Source organism: Nannobrachium achirus (assembly GCF_963921795.1).
Source record: "Nannobrachium achirus genome assembly, chromosome: 17".
Classification (NCBI taxonomy): domain Eukaryota; kingdom Metazoa; phylum Chordata; class Actinopteri; order Myctophiformes; family Myctophidae; genus Nannobrachium; species Nannobrachium achirus.
This window is the reverse complement of record NC_137824.1, coordinates 40,927,310-40,950,594: the sequence shown is the minus strand read 5'-3', so window position 1 is coordinate 40,950,594 and position 23,285 is coordinate 40,927,310. Positions and strand designations below refer to the sequence as shown.

Sequence of the window (23,285 nt, the reverse complement as noted above, 5' to 3'; positions counted from 1 at the left end):
CATCAGGGTGAAGCCAGAGCGTGATGTCAGAGAGGCAAACCCATTCTGGTAGAGTGGTTCCCCTGACATCACAGTGACACTTGAGCATGATGACACATTTTCACGATCTACACGAGGACAAGGTCCATGGTAAACTGAGACCTTCGGTCGCAATGAAACCAACAAATGGATAATTTCTGTTTTGCATAATCGTCATAATAGTTTCCATGTTGAAAGATTCATAGATTTTCAAAAGTTTGGGAAATTATATTATGTTAATTGTGGTTTATTAGTCATCTCTGTTCTGTGCAACATCAAAGAAATGTAATTGCACATATGTTATGTTGATTATTGTGGGCTCGCTGAAAGCATCTTCATCAGCTCAATGTCGAAGAAATTGTCGATCATCGACAAGTCGTTCTCCAGCTTACTCTCCAACTCATTCATGCCCGCTTTTCCTGAATAATTGTAGTGGAGTAAAAGTACAATATTTGCGTCTGAGATAAAGTACTGGAAATTTGAAAATACTAAATAATAAAAAATTGTTATTACTAGTAAGACGCCTCAGGGCGACATGTTTAGGGCGAGGTTGCGCCATGTCTTGGCCATCTGGCCAGTGATGTATATCGGACCAGTTACCCATATATGGAGACCCCTGGTACCCATATATGGAGATCCATGTACTGTATATATGGAGATATGCTGTGATAGCCCAAACATGCTTACTCAGTTATTCGTTATGTGAAAGTCCTATGACGTCTATGACATCTGCCATCATACATACAATCCCTTTATGGGGCCATAATGCCCATACATGGAGAACCAGCCACACAGATATGGGCTGTCTTGGCCATATATGGATTCTGTTAGTGTGGTATGTGGCCCATGTGGCCTCCTTATATGGGCATTCCCATATGAAGTCCTGTTAGATATGGGCTTAATATTGATGACATCAGGGATCTCCATGTATGGGCATAAAAGGGATTATGTTAGTGTGGTTCCCCTGACATAACAATGAAGTCAGAGTGTGATGTCAGAGCAGCAGACCCATGCTTTTAGAGTGGTTCCCCTGACACTCAATGATGTCACCTGTGATGTCAGTGTGATGTGTCAGGGGAACCACAGTGTCAGGCGTGACAGAGATACGGTCAAGCTGTGACCGTTCACATACTAAACTGCGACCTACGGTCGCAATAAGCATGGCAACACTGATCTATACTATCTAATATAGGTGACTGTGGGCTTATTTTTCTGTGAAATTGCTTGTAAATATTGGCCGTTTTTTGTATTATTCATTCCAGTCTCAAACAGTTGCATGTCAAGAATGCCCAAATTAATGAATTCTTTGCATACCCCCATCAGAATTATTTTTCAAATATATTCTGTTATTTCACTTATTTTCCAAGATCTGTTTGAAAATAGAAGATCTACAAGCTTACAACGCGACACACATGCGACAGGTCGTGAGCTTGTAGATCGTCTATTTTCAAATGGCCAATGGTTTAAAGTGCTCATATGGCCTATTTTTTGGGTTGCTTGAGTTGCTTCTTTTGGGTTTGTTTTCATGGAGCTGGTTGCTTATTTCTCACTCAATCTGGCAACAGTGGCATAGATTCCATTACACATAAGACCAATAGACCGTTATTACACGCATAACAAACAGCATACAGACACACTCGGACATAATCGCAACACTTTACTATGACCAATGTCAAAACAACAAGACTTTCTTTTTGGACCTGTCAACCCCAGACAAAGGATATTTGATCTTCTACCCAAAATACATGGACCCTCAGACTTCTCATCTTATTCCCCTCAAGGTTCCTCCTGGCCTGTAACAGCTAATCATACATTTCACAATATATTGATCATTATCTCGATCTCCTTTCCACTAATACGCCTGATAGACAAACAATAGCCTTGTAAAAGTAGTCTGTGCAACAGTCCCCTCCCTGTCAGATGGGCTTCCTCTGTTGAAAGTTTTTCTTTTTTTAATTCTCAATCTCAAGCATTGAATCCCTCTGATATGGTTGAATGGTACTGTTTTTAAATACTTGTTTAGTTGTTAAAAAGGACGAGGGAATCCGAGCACTCAGGATAATCAGAGAGGAGCTTAAAGTTAAAACAAAGTTTATTTAATTAAAACCGACATGTTTCGACCCTGCGGTCTTCTTCAGGGCAAGAACTGGATTAGTTGTGTTTTATTACTGTCTTGTTATATTGTTCTGTGGTCACTATTCACTTTGGTCAATGTTTTTTTTTTTCTAGGATGTGTGTGTGTGTGTGTGTGTGTGTGTGTGTGTGTGTGTGTGTGTGTGTGTGTGTGTGTGTGTGTGTGTGTGTGTGTGTGTGTGTGTGTGTGTGTGTGTGTGTGTGTGTGTGTGTGTGTGTGTGTGTGTGTGTGTGTGTGTGTGTGTGTGTGTGTGTGTGTGTGTGTGTGTGTGTGTGTGACAACTTATGCACACTTCAATCTGCAGTAATATTGCTTTATTTGTTCACTAATACCTTTTCTGTCTCTGGGTTAGTGAAATGTTTCATATCCTTTTGTATAAACGATGATAAACATAATATTACACCTTGTAATGTAATATTAAAAGAAAGATTATCCCTTTGGTCTCTTTTAAGACTTTGTATGAAAGATAAATCCACCGTTGTCATTTAATGAGCAGCTTCCTGTCAAACTCTTGAGATGCAGTGTGTGTGTGTGTGTTCATTGTCTGTAAACGCTCGTAAATCACTCATAACATGTCTTTTTTTAAACAAAGTCTTGACAGAGACAAAGATAACCAAGCTCTCCGTGCAGGTGGAATATTGAAAAGTTTATCATTGTCTAACTGACTTCCGTTTCATGAATGGGCTGTCAATGGAGTTTTTTTGCAACTTGGATGCAGATAGCATCTAAAGTTGCATGCGGCTTGTCAATCTCTTTGCTAGAAATGGCCGATCTAGAAACTCGCAAGATGCTGCATTGTGAGCTTGTAGATTGTCTATTTCTGGCAAATGCCCTCAAGTGGTTAAGCTTCTGTTTTGTGTTAGATAATAAAAACATCATGGGTACACCATCATGGGTACACCATGATGTTTTTATTCACAGATCACCAAGGGGGATTTCTTTGTTTCATGGTTGTTTGTATAGTCTATTTTAACTCGTCTTATGATGAGCCAGCCTTGTATTGAAGTGCTTTAAACGTTTTTTATTTTAATTCTTTTTATTTGCATTTGTATAGTCTGTTGGGTGGTGTATTGTCTCATTACGATAAAATACAATAAAAAGGTTTCTGTAAGATTGATAATAAAACAGTGGTTTGTTTGCCTAATTGGGCCTAGTGTTAAAATAAAAGAAAGCACTTTTGTATTTGATGTCTACATTATGTCTACTATTAAAATGCTTGTTTTGTTGCCTAAATTGCGTGTACTGAAGGATTAATAAATACCACAAAAAAGAAGAGTGAACATTGCACTGTTTATGGTATTCTGTGAAATTAATAATACAAAACAATTTATAGATTGACTTCTGTGAGATTAATACAACACCTTATGGATTGTTTGCCTGTTAGGCCTACTGCCGTGGCTCTCAATCTTAGGTCAAGGGCCCCCCAGATTAACACATCATAATTACATTATTCCACAGACCCCCATTTGAGAAGATGTGCCAGGGACTCCCATAAGGGAAGGTTTTTACGGCCATAACGGCGATTCTCAAACATTTTCATTTATAGTAGGCCCCCAGTTTGATGTGCATCATCAGGCCACGGACCCCCATTTGATACCATTGTGATCTCTGGGGACCCCAATCTACACTGTCAGTGTTCATTCAGGTATCAGTGTTCAACCAAATGGACCTGTAATTTGTACCTCATTTGTACAATCCTGAGTTACAAACTGATTGAATTGATTGAATGCTTTATTAGACCACAATCTAGTATAGCACAAGTACAGTCAAAACACATAGTCCTTAGACCAAAAAAGTCCTTGCGGTCTTGTTTCTGTTGAAGGTCCTTGGTATTCAATTCATTAACATAAAGTAACATCAAAAACATTCAATATCATCACAACAAGTATAAAACACTGTACAGAGTAGTGATAAAAGGGTGGGAGTGATAAAGGGAAGAGATCAGGGCATTCCCCACGTGAGTGGCAGTGCTGTAGAAGGAGTATTTAGCCATGTTTGTTTCATGGGTGGGTGTTACCAGATTGTCGTTTATGCTTCCTCTAGTATTCGTGGTTGTGGGTGTCGTGTCGCCATGTTTTTTCGATAACTTCATTTATTTTTTAATACATTCTTATTGTACTTTTTTTTTCCATTTTCCAAAAAAAACTATTAAAAATAAATGAAAAGTTATAGAAAAACATGGCCAGCTCACATATTAGGAGGGTAGTATGAGTCACCAGTTTTTGATTAAGCTATTCATGGTTAAAATGGAGTTTGAAGTTACAGTTTGTATAGGAATGGGCCCTGGATGGGGAGTGTCTAATAAAATTAATATGAATTATCTAAATATTGAATCAAGCAAATTAAAATCTGTCCAGGGTGTTCACAAAAGCCTGAGTAGACTATAAAATGACAAACGTTTTTTTGAAAGTGGAATATCCCTTTAAGTTATCTGTGTGGTTGAGTCTTGTCTCATCTTCCTCTTGACAACACAACACAGATTCTCTGTGGGGTTCAGGTCAGGCCAGTTGGCTGGTCAGTTAAGCCCAGTACACCACTTACTAGTAGTTTTGTCTCTGGGCAGGTGGTGCCAAGTGCTTCTGGCTAAAGGAAATCAGTGCTCTAAAATCCCCAGCTGTGTTTTGCTCCACACTGCATACATTAACATAACCTTTCAGAAGTTTGACATTTCTGTATTATAAATCCTCCTTTTGACTATATGGATTTTAGATTTTCATGAGCTGTATGCCATAAAAATCTAAATTTAACAAAGGTTTTGAATACTTCACTGCATGCACAATGAATCTAGAATATCTGAAAGTTTAAGAAAAATATTACACAATATTCAATTTTGTTTTGGATGACCTGTATTGTGTGTTAGTGATATTTATATGGTTAAACAGTGATACCTACAGGTTGAATAGAATCATTGCACTCTTGTGTGACCATTTGGGTGACGTAGTGAATGTGGGCGGGGCTGGACCGTCCAAACAGGAACCACAGCGGTCAAAATATCACGCGTCAAAGAGATCCCAGCCCAGCAGCTCCACGTTAGCAGCGCCGCAAGATGGTCCATATTAGTAGGATTTGCTGGCGGAAGGTTAGTAGAAAAGAGGTTGTTTAGTTATAGATTTATTGTATTTGTTTAGAACCAATATTGCTAACCAATCGTCAGTTGCGTTCAGTTAAAATGTATGGTTACGTTACAAACACGCGTGCATGGCCGCCGTGTACTTGTGTTTACAAATAGCTCTAATGACAGGCAAACACCTACTGTATGCTATGGTCTGTCTTTGGAGATCTCATATAAACGTTTAATACATGATGATGATTGTTGTATGTAGCCTATGTGTATATACTTGTGTGTGTATATACTTACTGTTTGTTTAGACTTACTGTTTTCTTTTTTCTTTTTCTTTACATATCTACTGCATAGTACTGTGTTCTATTTGTCTGTCATTCAATGTTATATGAGATACTTTAATGGTTTCCTGTGGAAATAAGCTTAGTCTTTTCATGGATCTCCTTTTAGTAGACCTTGTACCAGTGAACTGTACCGTCATGAAACTACCTTTTCCTATGCAAACTTCTAATAAAGTCTTCAATCAATCAATCAATATAGCGCATTCCCAAACAAAGTTACAAAGTGCTTTATAGAACTAACAGTCTGTCAGATACCACATGTCTAGTAGCCTTAATCAAGCATGGGTATATTTGATCTAGTCTGACTTTTTCTTTCATATCAATGTCAGAAACGATCAAATATACATCTATGATAGTCTTGATCCAAGGCTAGTCTGATAGGATCATCTAGAACTACTGTCACTGATGTACTACATATCATTCTATAGGATGATAGATGTAATGTATACAAACATTATCCTAGATAGCTACCCTTTGTTTAGCGATTTTCAAAATGTTCTTTTCATAGAAAAAAAGGTTATATGGTCATGATTCACCTCCTTCCTGGATGGCTTGGTTCGAGGCTTAACACAATTGTTATAAATATTTTTGTAAAAGTCTATGGCGAAAATGAATGGGGAATATTAAGTGACCCCAGGAATCCACTTCCGCTGCGATGCTCTATATAGGATAAGGATACCTAGATTATGTAATAAACAATGTATAAACAAGATATAGCACACTCATCATCCTACTATCTACAAACATATATCACATGTCTGTAGGATCATGTACAAAATGACACACACACAATACATGGACCCTCAGACTTCTCATCTTATTCCCCTCAAGGTTCCTCCTGGCCTGTAACAGCTAATCATACATTTCACAATATATTGATCATTATCTCGATCTCCTTTCCACTAATACGCCTGAAAGACAAACAATAGCCTTGTAAAAGTAGTCTGTGCAACAGTCCCCTCCCTGTCAGATGGGCTTCCTCTGTTGAAAGTTTTTCTTTTTTTAATTCTCAATCTCAAGCATTGAATCCCTCTGATATGGTTGAATGGTACTGTTTTTAAATACTTGTTTAGTTGTTAAAAAGGACGAGGGAATCCGAGCACTCAGGATAATCAGAGAGGAGCTTAAAGTTAAAACAAAGTTTATTTAATTAAAACCGACATGTTTCGACCCTGCGGTCTTCTTCAGGGCAAGAACTGGATTAGTTGTGTTTTATTACTGTCTTGTTATATTGTTCTGTGGTCACTATTCACTTTGGTCAATGTTTTTTTTTTTTTTAGGATGTGTGTGTGTGTGTGTGTGTGTGTGTGTGTGTGTGTGTGTGTGTGTGTGTGTGTGTGTGTGTGTGTGTGTGTGTGTGTGTGTGTGTGTGTGTGTGTGTGTGTGTGTGTGTGTCAACTTATGCACACTTCAATCTGCAGTAATATTGCTTTATTTGTTCACTAATACCTTTTCTGTCTCTGGGTTAGTGAAATGTTTCATATCCTTTTGTATAAACGATGATAAACATAATATTACACCTTGTAATGTAATATTAAAAGAAAGATTATCCCTTTGGTCTCTTTTAAGACTTTGTATGAAAGATAAATCCACCGTTGTCATTTAATGAGCAGCTTCCTGTCAAACTCTTGAGATGCAGTGTGTGTGTGTGTGTGTTCATTGTCTGTAAACGCTCGTAAATCACTCATAACATGTCTTTTTTTAAACAAAGTCTTGACAGAGACAAAGATAACCAAGCTCTCCGTGCAGGTGGAATATTGAAAAGTTTATCATTGTCTAACTGACTTCCGTTTCATGAATGGGCTGTCAATGGAGTTTTTTTGCAACTTGGATGCAGATAGCATCTAAAGTTGCATGCGGCTTGTCAATCTCTTTGCTAGAAATGGCCGATCTACAAACTCGCAAGATGCTGCATTGTGAGCTTGTAGATTGTCTATTTCTGGCAAATGCCCTCAAGTGGTTAAGCTTCTGTTTTGTGTTAGATAATAAAAACATCATGGGTACACCATCATGGGTACACCATGATGTTTTTATTCACAGATCACCAAGGGGGATTTCTTTGTTTCATGGTTGTTTGTATAGTCTATTTTAACTCGTCTTATGATGAGCCAGCCTTGTATTGAAGTGCTTTAAACGTTTTTTATTTTAATTCTTTTTATTTGCATTTGTATATTTGTATAGTCTGTTGGGTGGTGTATTGTCTCATTACGATAAAATACAATAAAAAGGTTTCTGTAAGATTGATAATAAAACAGTGGTTTGTTTGCCTAATTGGGCCTAGTGTTAAAATAAAAGAAAGCACTTTTGTATTTGATGTCTACATTATGTCTACTATTAAAATGCTTGTTTTGTTGCCTAAATTGCGTGTACTGAAGGATTAATAAATACCACAAAAAAGAAGAGTGAACATTGCACTGTTTATGGTATTCTGTGAAATTAATAATACAAAACAATTTATAGATTGACTTATGTGAGATTAATACAACACCTTATGGATTGTTTGCCTGTTAGGCCTACTGCCGTGGCTCTCAATCTTCGGTCAAGGGCCCCCCAGATTAACACATCATAATTACATTATTCCACAGACCCCCATTTGAGAAGATGTGCCAGGGACTCCCATAAGGGAAGGTTTTTACGGCCATAACGGCGATTCTCAAACATTTTCATTTATAGTAGGCCCCCAGTTTGATGTGCATCATCAGGCCACGGACCCCCATTTGATACCATTGTGATCTCTGGGGACCCCAATCTACACTGTCAGTGTTCATTCAGGTATCAGTGTTCAACCAAATGGACCTGTAATTTGTACCTCATTTGTACAATCCTGAGTTACAAACTGATTGAATTGATTGAATGCTTTATTAGACCACAATCTAGTATAGCACAAGTACAGTCAAAACACATAGTCCTTAGACCAAAAAAGTCCTTGCGGTCTTGTTTCTGTTGAAGGTCCTTGGTATTCAATTCATTAACATAAAGTAACATCAAAAACATTCAATATCATCACAACAAGTATAAAACACTGTACAGAGTAGTGATAAAAGGGTGGGAGTGATAAAGGGAAGAGATCAGGGCATTCCCCACTTGAGTGGCAGTGCTGTAGAAGGAGTATTTAGCCATGTTTGTTTCATGGGTGGGTGTTACCAGATTGTCGTTTATGCTTCCTCTAGTATTCGTGGTTGTGGGTGTCGTGTCGCCATGTTTTTTTTATTTTTTAATACATTCTTATTGTACTTTTTTTTTCCATTTTCCAAAAAAAACTATTAAAAATAAATGAAAAGTTATAGAAAAATCAAACCTCGGTTCGAAGTGGAGTGGTGAATCTGAGCTGCGTGCGTGCGTGCGTGCGTGTGTGTGTGTGTTGAGTGTGCCTGGCCTGCACAAAACAGCGCCCCTCCTTTAACTAGTGTGTTGTGTGTGGCCACTCAAGGTATTGCCAGGCTACGGACACGGCCAGCCAGCCACCCACCCACCCAGCCACCCACGGACATACCCACGGACATACCTGTCTATTGGGAGTGCTTTCACCACTCCAAAAACATGGCCAGCTCACATATTAGGAGGGTAGTATGAGTCACCAGTTTTTGATTAAGCTATTCATGGTTAAAATGGAGTTTGAAGTTACAGTTTGTATAGGAATGGGCCCTGGATGGGGAGTGTCTAATAAAATTAATATGAATTATCTAAATATTGAATCAAGCAAATTAAAATCTGTCCAGGGTGTTCACAAAAGCCTGAGTAGACTATAAAATGACAAACGTTTTTTTGAAAGTGGAATATCCCTTTAAGTTATCTGTGTGGTTGAGTCTTGTCTCATCTTCCTCTTGACAACACAACACAGATTCTCTGTGGGGTTCAGGTCAGGCCAGTTGGCTGGTCAGTTAAGCCCAGTACACCACTTACTAGTAGTTTTGTCTCTGGGCAGGTGGTGCCAAGTGCTTCTGGCTAAAGGAAATCAGTGCTCTAAAATCCCCAGCTGTGTTTTGCTCCACACTGCATACATTAACATAACCTTTCAGAAGTTTGACATTTCTGTATTATAAATCCTCCTTTTGACTATATGGATTTTAGATTTTCATGAGCTGTATGCCATAAAAATCTAAATTTAACAAAGGTTTTGAATACTTCACTGCATGCACAATGAATCTAGAATATCTGAAAGTTTAAGAAAAATATTACACAATATTCAATTTTGTTTTGGATGACCTGTATTGTGTGTTAGTGATATTTATATGGTTAAACAGTGATACCTACAGGTTGAATAGAATCATTGCACTCTTGTGTGACCATTTGGGTGACGTAGTGAATGTGGGCGGGGCTGGACCGTCCAAACAGGAACCACAGCGGTCAAAATATCACGCGTCAAAGAGATCCCAGCCCAGCAGCTCCACGTTAGCAGCGCCGCAAGATGGTCCATATTAGTAGGATTTGCTGGCGGAAGGTTAGTAGAAAAGAGGTTGTTTAGTTATAGATTTATTGTATTTGTTTAGAACCAATATTGCTAACCAATCGTCAGTTGCGTTCAGTTAAAATGTATGGTTACGTTACAAACACGCGTGCATGGCCGCCGTGTACTTGTGTTTACAAATAGCTCTAATGACAGGCAAACACCTACTGTATGCTATGGTCTGTCTTTGGAGATCTCATATAAACGTTTAATACATGATGATGATTGTTGTATGTAGCCTATGTGTATATACTTGTGTGTGTATATACTTACTGTTTGTTTAGACTTACTGTTTTCTTTTTTCTTTTTCTTTACATATCTACTGCATAGTACTGTGTTCTATTTGTCTGTCATTCAATGTTATATGAGATACTTTAATGGTTTCCTGTGGAAATAAGCTTAGTCTTTTCATGGATCTCCTTTTAGTAGACCTTGTACCAGTGAACTGTACCGTCATGAAACTACCTTTTCCTATGCAAACTTCTAATAAAGTCTTCAATCAATCAATCAATATAGCGCATTCCCAAACAAAGTTACAAAGTGCTTTATAGAACTAACAGTCTGTCAGATACCACATGTCTAGTAGCCTTAATCAAGCATGGGTATATTTGATCTAGTCTGACTTTTTCTTTCATATCAATGTCAGAAACGATCAAATATACATCTATGATAGTCTTGATCCAAGGCTAGTCTGATAGGATCATCTAGAACTACTGTCACTGATGTACTACATATCATTCTATAGGATGATAGATGTAATGTATACAAACATTATCCTAGATAGCTACCCTTTGTTTAGCGATTTTCAAAATGTTCTTTTCATAGAAAAAAAGGTTATATGGTCATGATTCACCTCCTTCCTGGATGGCTTGGTTCGAGGCTTAACACAATTGTTATAAATATTTTTGTAAAAGTCTATGGCGAAAATGAATGGGGAATATTAAGTGACCCCAGGAATCCACTTCCGCTGCGATGCTCTATATAGGATAAGGATACCTAGATTATGTAATAAACAATGTATAAACAAGATATAGCACACTCATCATCCTACTATCTACAAACATATATCACATGTCTGTAGGATCATGTACAAAATGACACACACACACACACACACACACACCAGACACATGTCCTGACTTCATGCTCACAATTGTGGTTTCCACCATCAAACTGGTGACCGACCGGCTGGTGGTCTAACAATCGAAACTCATCTGTTTTCTCTCCCCCAGTATGGAAACTTTGTGGACAACCTTCGCCTCTACGTCCGTGGAGGTTGTGGCGGCATGGGGCTGCCCCGGCTGGGGGGTCAGGGGGGCAAAGGAGGAGATGTGTGGGTCACAGCCAAAAAGGACTTGACCTTGAAGAAAATCAAGGACAAATACCCCCAGAAGCGCTTCGCTGGAGGAGTGGGAGTCAACAGCAGGTTGGTCTGAGTCAGGCACAAATGAAAATCATAAAATATATATTGGTAATCAACCCTGAGAGTGTACACATTTAACCACATATTTGATTACATACTCACAACGCCTCGCAACGAGCATGTAGATCGGCTATTTTCACTATAGAACTGTTATACAAAATGTAATGCCTCAACTCTTGATGCTCGTCGGGGGGGGGGGGGGGGTCCCCAATTAAAATATGATTATTTTGGGGGTCGCGGCCTGAAAAGGTTAGGAACCACTGCTATAAAGCATAGTAAAAGTGCAGATTGTTTTCGCCTAATTTGGTAGGTAGGTAGTTGGTTGGTTTGCACAATACTGAAGGGATCAGTCATGGTAATTTGTGTTCACAAATACACCAACAGCATAATGACACAGAAACATAAGAATGTGCTTTGATTTGCCTATCCGATTGGTCTGTTGATTGTTTTAGACCTAAATGCTGTTAAAGTAACATAATTACTAAATGATGGTATGCTCAAAACAAGTTGTTAATTCGGATCATTGCAATTCCCTCTGTCGGGACAGGGAGACATTTAAAAAAAGGGATTTTAGCTTTAATTTGTTTACCCAGCCCTCGAAAACTAAACGTATCATTTTGTGTGCTTGTGGTGGTGTTTCAGTATCCGTGCATTGAGAGGGGAGAAGGGACAGGACAAGGAGATCTACGCTCCTGTCGGTATCACCGTTACCAGCGATGATGGCCAAGTGCTTGGTACGTAACAAAGCACCTACTGTACATGCACCATGCCACCCTGTCAGCTTGCTAAGAGTATGTAAGTGGTAGTGCTACAGCAGTAGTAAGTACATACTGTATACATATGCAAAGGATTCTAATATGAACACAAGGTTTAACATTTTAAAAAATGTAAATCCGACACACATACTGATATAGAACATAAAAAAAATACGTAAGATGCTGAGACTTTCCCAAGTTCAATAAAACAAATTGAAGGTTTTTTCTGTCCTTGCCAATCATTTTGCTGTATCGACAATGTACCAAACAGTGACAACTCTGCATCGAACTGAAACGCACTGTGAAGTTAGTGAACCATTACACCACTAATCGTAATGAAATACCCAGATCCATCAGACAAAATATATAAAATATACTGTACAATATGCCATGCAAAATCATCTACTTGCATAGTGATTTAATGTTGTCACTGTTGTTTCTGTGTCTGTCTTGTGTCCTTCTGTCGGCTGTAGGGGAGCTGAATGCCGAGGGGGAGCGAGTGTTGGTGGCCCGGGGCGGGCGGGGTGGCTCTTTACACTCAGCGTTCCACCCCAGTAAAGGACATGTCAAACACATCCGACTGGACCTCAAACTTATTGCCGACCTGGGCATGGTGGGGTGAGACACACACACACACACACACACACACACACACACACACACACACACACACACACACACACACACACACACACACCTAACACTGGGAATGTCAAATGAAAGAAATATACTTTAGAAACACAAGATGGAGTGGCATTGGCTGGTGTGTGCAAGTATTGGTTAGTTGCAGCGTTATGACTCAATAAAACATAACTAATATTGTTTTCAGGCCTTGCTGTAATTATCTCCATCTCACAATGTTGCCTTATTGGGCATATACAGTAAATAAAACATGAAAAGGAATAATAAAAAGAAAATAATTCCTTGACAGAACTTTAAGCAAATGTGTGGAATCAAAGTGATTGTGAAACAAGTTTTTTAGTTTACCTCGTGTCAGCCATTATCAATCCTGTACACACTCATGTTAAAACTCATTGGTTCATAGTGTACACAGTATACACACACACACACACACACACACACACACACACACACACACACACACACACACACAGACACACACGTTGATTCATACGCTATACCAGGGGTAGGCAACCTTAGGCACAGGGGAGGGTGATGATGAGGGAGAGAAGTTTTTTATTTTCAAACGAAATATTCAAAAAAAGGTTTAGTCAGTTAAATTAAGTCCCCTCACATCTATATATTTAAATTACATCCTGCACATAATTCTATATTCATTCAAACTGACAGGGGAGGGTGTCTGGGAGATAGGTGTGTTATTGTTAATGATCATTACATCCTGATGTGGAAGAAAATATATGTATTTAAAAAGGTTATGGTTATGTATCAAATCAAAATCAGTTGGAAATATTACATTTTGATTTGGTGTCACTATTACATACTACTTTGGGGGTCCTTGACATGAAAAGGTTTGGGAACCCCTGCTTTTACAACAGCACACACACATGTTAACACTGCTTCATTTGACGTTCTGAACTTCTGGAACGCCAACAGGTTCCCAAATGCAGGGAAATCTTCCCTACTGTCTGCCCTGTCCCATGCAACACCGCAGATTGCTAGCTACGCCTGTGAGTATACCACACGCACACACACACACACACACACACACACACACACACACACACACACACACACACACACACACACACACGGTAATACCAGCATCTTTCTTATGTCATCGTCTCACTTACAGTTACCACCATAAGACCAGAGATTGGTAAACTGATGTACCCGGATCACAAACAGGTGAGTGAAGGCCTACTACAACCCTGTACTATACTGTATAAGTAGTCTGTATGTCCTTAGATTTCATGTCCTTCTATGTCCTTATACAGTATATATTATAGACGTTGTTTGTATGTCCTTAGATTTCACTAGCTGATCTTCCTGGCCTGATAGAAGGCGCTCACCGCAACAAGGGCATGGGACACAAGTTCCTCAAACACGTGGAGAGAACCAAACAACTGCTGTTTGTGGTGAGTAATATTAGCAGGTACAGTAGTCCTGTTACAATTATTACATAATAGTCTAATCGCAATTATTTGACATAATCACAATGATTTTTGTCATAATCGTCATGTTTTACATGTGAAAAGATGTTCATATATTTCCAATTATTTTCAAAAATAGTGGAAATAGCAGATCTACAAGCTCACAACGCGACGCATCGTTGTGAGCTTGTAGATCGGCTATTTCCACTATCAATGTTCTTTTTTAAATATAATGTTGTAAAAAAAATATGGCAGTAATTTCTTTGCATATTTAGTTTATGTGTCATATCTGCCATGCGCAACTTCAAAGCCGACAAGCCAAACAGAAATGTAATTGTCAACGACAAAAACAATTAAATCATTAATCGCAATTATTTGAATGACAATTATTCGTCATGTAAAATGTCATCATCGTGACAGCCCTAGTAGCAGGTAGTACTGTAGTACAGGAGTTTTGTCCACTCTGTTTTGCAAGATTAAACAAACAGCCTCGCTGACTGAGGATGCATTCATGGGGATTTGGTGTGTTGTCTTACCTGTATGTTGCTGTGTTGTATGCTGCTGCTGTTGTGTTGAACAGGCTGTGAAAACGGGAACAAATAAAGTATGATCTAACAACAGTAGTAGTACTGTAGTAACAAACTACAGTACAATCTTGTTATGGTTTGTCAAGTTGTAGTGATGCTCGTCTCTCCCTCGTTTGTAGGTGGATGTCTGTGGGTTCCAGTTGGCCAGCAAAACACCCTTCAGGTCGGCATTTGAGGCTGTGCAGCTCCTGACTAGGGTGAGAACCAGTCAGAATGGCTCAGAGATACTAGGGTTGGGTTGATATGACTTCAAATCAATATCACGATTATTTCAAACCTTTGCCTTGATTACGATTAACAAACGATTATTTAAACATATATATATAGTGTAAATAGCAGATCTACAAGCTCACGGCACAAGATTCGTGACCCGAACCTCTAGGCTGGTTTTACGATGCTTTTTCACATCGCTCTAATGCAAAAGGGAGCGTAAGTAAAGCTTGCTTGGTAATTGCACCAATGGAGGAGTAAAGTTGAGCAGGAAAACCCCACAGTTCATCCAGCAGGTGCCATTGATAAATCCATGCATTCATTTTCTAAAGGACTCCTCTTCTAATTTACCAGTCCTGCTGACAAAGCGGAGATTAGATCACAAAAAGAGAGATGTTATTAACAAACAAATAAAACATAGAAGTAATGATACACTGTACCAAAACGGTAGCGAACCGTGGTAAACAGACCAAACTGAATGTTGTGAATCGTTAAACCCTTATCGTTCGGTCGGTAATGGAAATATCTCACTTTCTGTGCTACGTAATATCACAATCAGGTGAATTGCTGAATAATTATGTCTGGGTTTGGGTTATGTTGTGTGCACAGTATATATGAGGGATTGAATGTAGGAGTTTCTGAAGTAATGTTTGAGAACCCAGACATATCAGTGATGTCAGTCTTCTCCAAATTTGGGCACTGTTTCAGCATGCGGCTTGCGGCTGTTACCATGGCGGGGACGCATGCGCAGACGGTAATTGATAAAACAGAAATAAAAAGTGCGGCAGAACATCACAGGTTCAACCCTATTCCTTGAGCTTTTGGGCATGTGGATCCCCGACTAAAAGCTCTTTGCCGAAAATAGCCGATCTGCTATTTTTGGCTACAGTTCTATATGGACGCTAGGGTTCAAGTGGTTAATATAAAAAAGGAGAAAAAAAAGGTTTCTATCACACAAAGATTTGAAGGACCCCCTGTAGTAACTCTGAGGACCCCCTAGGGGTCCCGGACCCCCTGTTGAAGACCCCTGAGTTAGATGTTAATGGGTCTCCTCCTGCAGGAGTTGGAGCTCTATAAGGAGGAGCTGTTGTGCAAGCCGGCGTTGCTCGCCGTCAACAAGATGGACCTCCCTGATGCGGAGGACAGACTGGCAGAGCTCCAGGAGCAGTTAGCAAACCCACACGGTGAGTCTGACGGACCGTGAAGTCATTCCTCCAGTCAAATGGTTGGCCTGTTAACCCATTTAGACCTGCAACGCATCCGTGTCACTCTAGATTTTCACTATTAACCATTCTTTTATGCTTTAACTATTACAAAATAGCAGATATGAGATCATGGGGGTCGGCGGCCAAATACAAATAATTCTAGGGCTTCTTTACATGAAAAAGTTTGAGAACCACTGACAGAAAAATTTCATAGAAGACTTGCATTCAAAGCTTGCAGCGCAGCGCGGAATTTGTACCGCGCTGTGAGCTTGTATATCTGCTATTTTGTAATAGTTAAAGCATTAAATAATGGTTAAAGCCATAGACATAGAAAGGTAGACGCTTCCTCCGGCTCTGAGGTGTTGATAAAAGAGGACCAGCAAGCTTCCTGAATTCTGAAGGACGCTTCCTTGTGTGTCACAGAAGGGGACGTTCAGTACGCCAATCAGATGCAGGACTCCCTCTTTCCCAGAGGCACTTGCTTTGGCAATGTAAACGTTTGTCTCCTCATGCCAATAAAGCTCCTTTTAATTGAATGTAAGTCCTGGAAAAGACACACTTTGATTGGTCAGTAGTCACTTTGAGTGGCAGAGTGCCTTCCACACTTCCGCCCAGTCCTGTTGTACCAGTCACGCCAATGAACTGCAGCAGCGAATGAGGTATCTAGCTTTAGCATCTCGCTCAGCAGTCATTATAGAGTGATAGGAGCCCAACAGGTTGATATGCCCGGAGGTGGCATATCAACCTGAAGGGCTCCTGTCACTCTATAATGACTGCTGAGCGAGATGTTATCCCGCTTATTACGGGATAACATATATTACGGCTACTAAATAAAATTAATAATTTGACTCAAAACTAAAAACAAAACAAAGTATTTCCTTGTTCACAGACGGCTGAAAGTGCGTCCCCCCCAGCGTAACACGGTCGCCTTAGAAAAAAAGGAAGTGCTAGTCAAATAGAATCTATTTTCTGTTACTGCGTCGTCTATTTCTCGCCTCAAATGTTTTTAAATACATTCTTCAGAGCAATGTTTAGTTGTAAATGTCGCTGTGTGTTTGTTTACATGGTAGACATGTTGGTTACGGCACTAAATCCATGCAGTGCAGCCTGAATGCAGCAGCTGCTCTGAGCCATTGATTAGGCAGTGGTGAATTATAGAGCGGAGCGGTCATTATACGCCTATAATTCACAGCTGATTTCAGCGCTCGACCAATCAGAATCAAGCATCCAAACAAGCCGGGTAATAGAGCATCGCAGCGGAAGTTGATTCCTGGGGTCACTTAATATTCCCCATTCATTTTCGCCATAGACTTTTACAAAAATATTTATAACAATTATGTTAAGCCTCGAACCAAGCCATCCAGGATGGAGGTGAATCATGATCATATAACCTTTGATCCTATGTGAAAACATATTTTAATATTACATTATTTGATATACTACATTTAATTGCGACCGTAGGTCGCAGTTACTTGCACACTATCCAAACCTCCACCGGCTGTCCCTCCGTCACTCCCTCCGTCACTCCCTCCGTCACTCCCTCTGTCACACGTCACACGTCACACTTTTGCCCTGCTCATATCTCTGCAACCGTTGCCCCGATCCATGCCAGATTTTGCACACACACTCCTTGCCTGCCAAACTACAACCTCCAAGGACCCCCGGAGTTTCGGGGACCCCCAGGTCCCTGGGGGACCCCCAGGTGTAAAAAATTACCAAATGTGCAAAAATGACCAAATGACCACCCCAACGGGGCTGCTCACGGGGCATTCCCGGGGACCACCCACTCCTGGTGCTCCAGAACGGATGCAAAAGTGGTGGCGCCCCCAGTGGAGGACCCCCTGCCACTGCAGCTCACATAAAATGCCGTAACTCGGGCTAGGAGCGACCGGGAGAGCCGGGGCCGGTACCTATTCGTCCGCCTTGCCAGCGAGGAGACCCCACCCCTCATTTCTCACATGGCCCTCTAGCGCCACCATGAGGCCGATTCAGATTTTGCCCTAAAATCACGAAAATCACTACACAGTATGTCTACACTCATGTCAACAACATGGATCAGGAAGATTTTGGAAAAACACATTTTTGCTCTATTTATGGAGATAAGCGACCAACGGTCGCTTATCTCCCGATTAGGGAGTCTTACTGGTAACTACCCTTTGTTTAGCGATTTTCAAAATGTTCTTTTCATAGAAAAAAAGGTTATATGGTCATGATTCACCTCCACCCTGGATGGCTTGGTTCGAGGCTTAACATAATTGTTATAAATATTTTTGTAAAAGTCTATGGCGAAAATGAATGGGGAATATTAAGTGACCCCTATAACTGTGGTTAAGTCTTAACGTGACACTGATGCGTTCCAGGTCTTAAAAGGGTTCAAGTATATCATCTCCTCTCTCCTCCAGAGTTCCTCCACCTGTTGCCTCCTGACACGGTCCCGACCAAACAGGTGACGTTTGGACACGTGGTTCCCGTGTCGGCCCACAGCGGCCTGGGGATGGAACAGCTCAAAACCCTCATCAGACTCTCCCTGGACCAGGACGCGGCAGACGAGAGCAGCCATCAGGATAGACTACAGGCTCTCAGAAAGACGGCCGCCATGCCTGTATGGGGCAAGAGCTCTGCACCATGAACTGCCACCAGCCATGGTCATGATTAGGAAATGCTTCAAGGTTTGGTTTGAAAAGAAAAGAAAAGATCCTGTGGCATACAGCAGGGGTGCCCAAAAGGTAAATTGTGATCTACCAGTAGATCACAAAGGCTGTGCAGGTAGACCACATGACATGCCCCTAAAATACAGTATATTATATGTATAATTAAAAACACAAACCCCCTCTTTTTGACTCCTATCAGTTAAGGTGACTTGATTGATTGACATCAAGAAGGGCCTGTCGGTTCCCTTCATGGCTTCTAGGCAAACCTCCCAATGCAATGCTTTTTTTTTCAAGAGTCAGTAGCTTTGCAAGGAACCTGAAAACCCACCACTTCCATACAGAATGGGATGAAAACACACACTATTTCCCATTTGAGTGTCATATACTGTATGTAAAGACAGGGCCGCTATTCCAAAGCCCCCTCAGGTAATTCTTTGGGGGGTGGGTAGATCATGTTGTGCTTGTCAAAGTAGCTCTCAAGTCCAAAAAGTGTGGGCACCCCTGGCATACAGTGTATGCCATAGTATGCACCATAGTCACTGAGGCAAACAATGCGTTCAAGTCAATGAGAGCCGGGTGGAAATACAGTATTGATGGTTCTCTGCCTTTTCAGGGCCAAAAACACAAAAGCGTTCACAACCCATCCACCAGACCACTTGAGTTGTCAGATGGGTGGGCTACGTGCAATCGGTCGATTGTGTTACAGCTTGGATCAATGGAACTAACGTAGTATACTTTAAGTTCTTAGTGTTTTGTGGTCGCCGATGTGTTTTGAATTGTGTTGCTCATTTGCCATGTTGTAAATACTTTTGTATGTTTTAATATAAAATAAAGAGGCTTTTGTGGCAGCAGTAGTGCTCATGGTATTTGTAAACAAACTCAAATTAATCTGAAAGGTCATATACAGTAAGCCTATTCACAGCAACACTCTTCCCCAAATTCACACCCTGGAGCGTCATCGAACATTCACGAATGCACAGAAAGTAGCATTATAGGAGCACAAATTACACTTGAGTGTGTAGTACTGTGGAAACTGGCTGTTCACAAGCAGTGATGATTACATTTATATGCAAAAGGTTTGATGTTATAAGCGATCTACTGTAATTGCCAACAGTTTTATATGTAGAGATTTTTAAGTATTTCCAACACATTGGCATGATCATTTAGAATTTAGATCATGAGAGAATTAGCAATACATCAACTCTACTGTTCCATGAACAGCATAGAGGCAGAGTTGTTTATGCTAACTCGTATAACTTGGTCTCTTAATCAAGGCCCTGTCAGCAGAACATCAGATGTGATCTAGGTTGGTGGAAAGCGGTCTGGGAGCTGGAGACTACATACTGCAGAAGCCCTTTTGTATGTGAAATTATCGGCTCCATGTGAATAAAATATGTTGTCACATCACATCTGTAATTAAAGTGTTCTATATGATGAGAGATTTACATAGCAAACAGGATAAGGAAAGCAACCATCAAACAGATGGTTGCATTCCTTATCATGGGTGCACTACTCGTAGCCACGATGCAGTGTAAATCTATTCACAACGTTTCCGACCACTACAGTCTTCTTTGGGGTTTGGCAGTAGTCATGAACCTCACTTTTATAGATAAGGAGCGGTGTCCTCAATCAAAGCACCGAATGACTGTGAAGTCATTATATTGTAAGAGTACTTTATTGTACTTTTTTATTGAATTTGCATGAAATTGAAACATTTCTTCATATCCTAACAGTTAAATGCTAAAAATCACACCTGTGTGAAGAGAGCGGTGCTCACACTAGAAAATACTGTTCTTGAAGAAATGGTGTGAGAAATGTTTGACCTTTTTTACAGTATAGTTTGTTACTTTTGAGGTAGTAATGGTCTTATTAGTTTTTGTATGCATTTATACTGTATGTTGGTTTGTTTACTATTGGGTGAGAAAGCAATGTTGCACATTGAGCTAATCACCCCACCCCAAAATCATTCTACTCACTATTCTCCCGACCCCCTGTTTGGGAACCATTTTGTAGATTTGTATTTTGAGGACTCCACTGGCGAACAGCTGTGGTCGGAGGCAATATCTTTTCACCTGGCTTGTCTGTCTATGGGTCCGTCCCAACCTTTCCTGAACGCAATATCTCTGGAACCCATTGGAGGAATTTCATAGACATTAATTTTGGCACAACTGCTTTTCTTGATCTTATTTTTACACATTTCCCAGTGAAACAGAGACTGGGTGCATCTCAAGCAATCACAGCGACGGGGGCTGTGGTTGCAAAAAGGTTTAGCCGAACGTCCTCTCCCCCTGGGCTATGGGACTGTCCTGATCCCCCTGGGCTGAGGGATCTGAAGTCCTGCATGCTGCGTCGTCCACCAAATCAGGTTTCTGCCTATTTCTCACATCACATGTTTTCAGACTCACATTTTAGTGTGTACTGTTTAACGTTAAAATTCTTCAAGGGCGCATAGGATGCATGATGCGCATGCGTTATGGGCCCAGACCTGGAAGGAGGGTGGCCCAAGCCCCCAGAACCACGGTAGAACATTGAAGCAGCCCTAAGCCTGGTGGTCAAACCTGAGAAAGCAGTTAAACACTACTGTGCGTGCGTATACTAATGCTACTACGTACCCTAGTGTGCCTGCTCAGTACTTAACACTTCGCAAAATGGCGAAAATTGGCTCACTTTTGTGAGCCGGTTTCTGCTACTTCCAGCAGTCTTCCGGGTGCTTCAAATGCCACAGAGCAACTTGCATTGAAATTAATAGCTGGGGGCGGGGCAGTCCGCCCTCTATTATACTTCTATATGGGGTGGCCCCATATCGGCATAATGTGCTGGGGAAAGGTTTAATTAAAATGAATGGGTGCAGATTTTCTATGCCCTCTCCAGTATAGCTCAATGGGAATTACCCCTGCTGTATCCGTTATCAGAGTACTAGGCAGCCTGCAGTCTGGAGCCATGTGAAACTCCATATTTGGGACAGCTTATTATAACTCTATGGGCTTACCCCAGGTGACATCATCAGTGTGACGTAGTTATCTCTATATTTGCTGTCCCCGTGGGTAATAGGCTATCAGATAACTGACACAAAATGGTGTATGTGCATCAGCCAAAGACTGAGGATGATAATGATGAGATTGATTATAAGAGGAGCGAATATCTCTGTGAATACACGGACGAGTTTTACTGCGACTATGACTCAACTTGGGAGATGTCGAGACGCCATCCCCAGTGGGCTATTCGTCCAAGGACATTTAATCCTCACAAGATAAATGCTCTCAATGCATTTAAGAATGCATCAAGAGACATGCAGAAGTACCGGCGCAATTATCCCGGAAAGATCAGGGTGAGGCAGTGGGAAATACAGATGCCTAGTTTGGATTTCTACCTCGGAAAGAAGCCTTCTCCCGATGGCATCTACATACAAGAGTATCACAGTAAATGGTTTCAGGACTATCGCAAACTGGAGAGAGGCGATTCCTTTATACGATGGTTGTTCCCAATCCAAGAGCCGGGAGTCAGGGAAAGCTATGAAAACAGGGAACTGACAAAAGAAGAAATCGAGGCCTTCCTTGAAGATAATGTCGCAAAGGCCAACCTACTTAAGTCTTATAAGCTCATGTTGGATTTATTTGGTATTGAGATGATCAATGAGCAAACAGGAGAGGTCGAGAGAGCGTCCAACTATAAGGAAAGATTTGCTTACATCAATAGAAACGGTCAAAGCGACCAGAACATCACCCGCATCCTGAAGTGCCTGGGAACCCTGGGGTTCAGCCTCTACCAAGCCCCCCTGGTGCGCTTCTTCCTGAAGGAGATTCTTGTCCATGAACAACTTAAAACTATCAAGGAGAGTGTGCTCAACTACTTCATATTCACGGTGCTTGATAAGCGAAGACGCAGGAATCTCCTCAAATATGCCTATCATAACTATCAGCCCAGAGGACTGTTCGTGTGGTGCCCAAGGAAAATACAGAATGCATGGAATGTGTCCATGACCCTATGGAACAATGGTTAACTAAAACGTATTATACAGTCAAACCTCTGTCTCGACACTGGGTTGTTTATCTTAGATATGGTCACGTCGCACTCTCTCCTACCCACTCTGGCGGAACTTCATACCAAGGTAGAATCTCCCATCTAAATGTTACATCTCCTTTCTTTTTAAGGAAATTGCCAACACATCTGTTGACAAAACGCATACCCGCATAGCCATACTAACATTAATCAGTGCACACTAGTAGTAGTTTAATTTGAGCAAACAAAGTGTGCAGCATGACCTATTTACAGTGCCATATCAACGAACAGCGAGAACCCTTTTGAAGATACAGGTTAGTACCAGACAATGAAACATGAGCTGGTAAGTTCATGACTTTCAGTACCTGAAGTTTCAAAATGA

The 23,285-nt window shown here is 40.7% G+C and overlaps 1 protein-coding gene across 1 annotated transcript; it reads left to right on the top strand.

The window, feature by feature from the left end:
• Positions 1–9,921: 9,921 nt before the first annotated feature.
• Positions 9,922–19,728, top strand: gtpbp10 (GTP-binding protein 10 (putative)). The gene is made up of 10 exons (XM_080745882.1): positions 9,922–9,995; positions 11,234–11,427; positions 12,067–12,158; positions 12,653–12,797; positions 13,755–13,828; positions 13,954–14,006; positions 14,129–14,236; positions 14,958–15,035; positions 16,109–16,232; positions 18,656–19,728. Exons 1-10 carry the CDS (start codon positions 9,963–9,965, stop codon positions 18,880–18,882), a joined length of 1,128 nt encoding a protein of 375 aa, XP_080602008.1. The 5' UTR covers positions 9,922–9,962; the 3' UTR covers positions 18,883–19,728.
• The last annotated feature ends 3,557 nt before the right edge of the window (positions 19,729–23,285 follow it).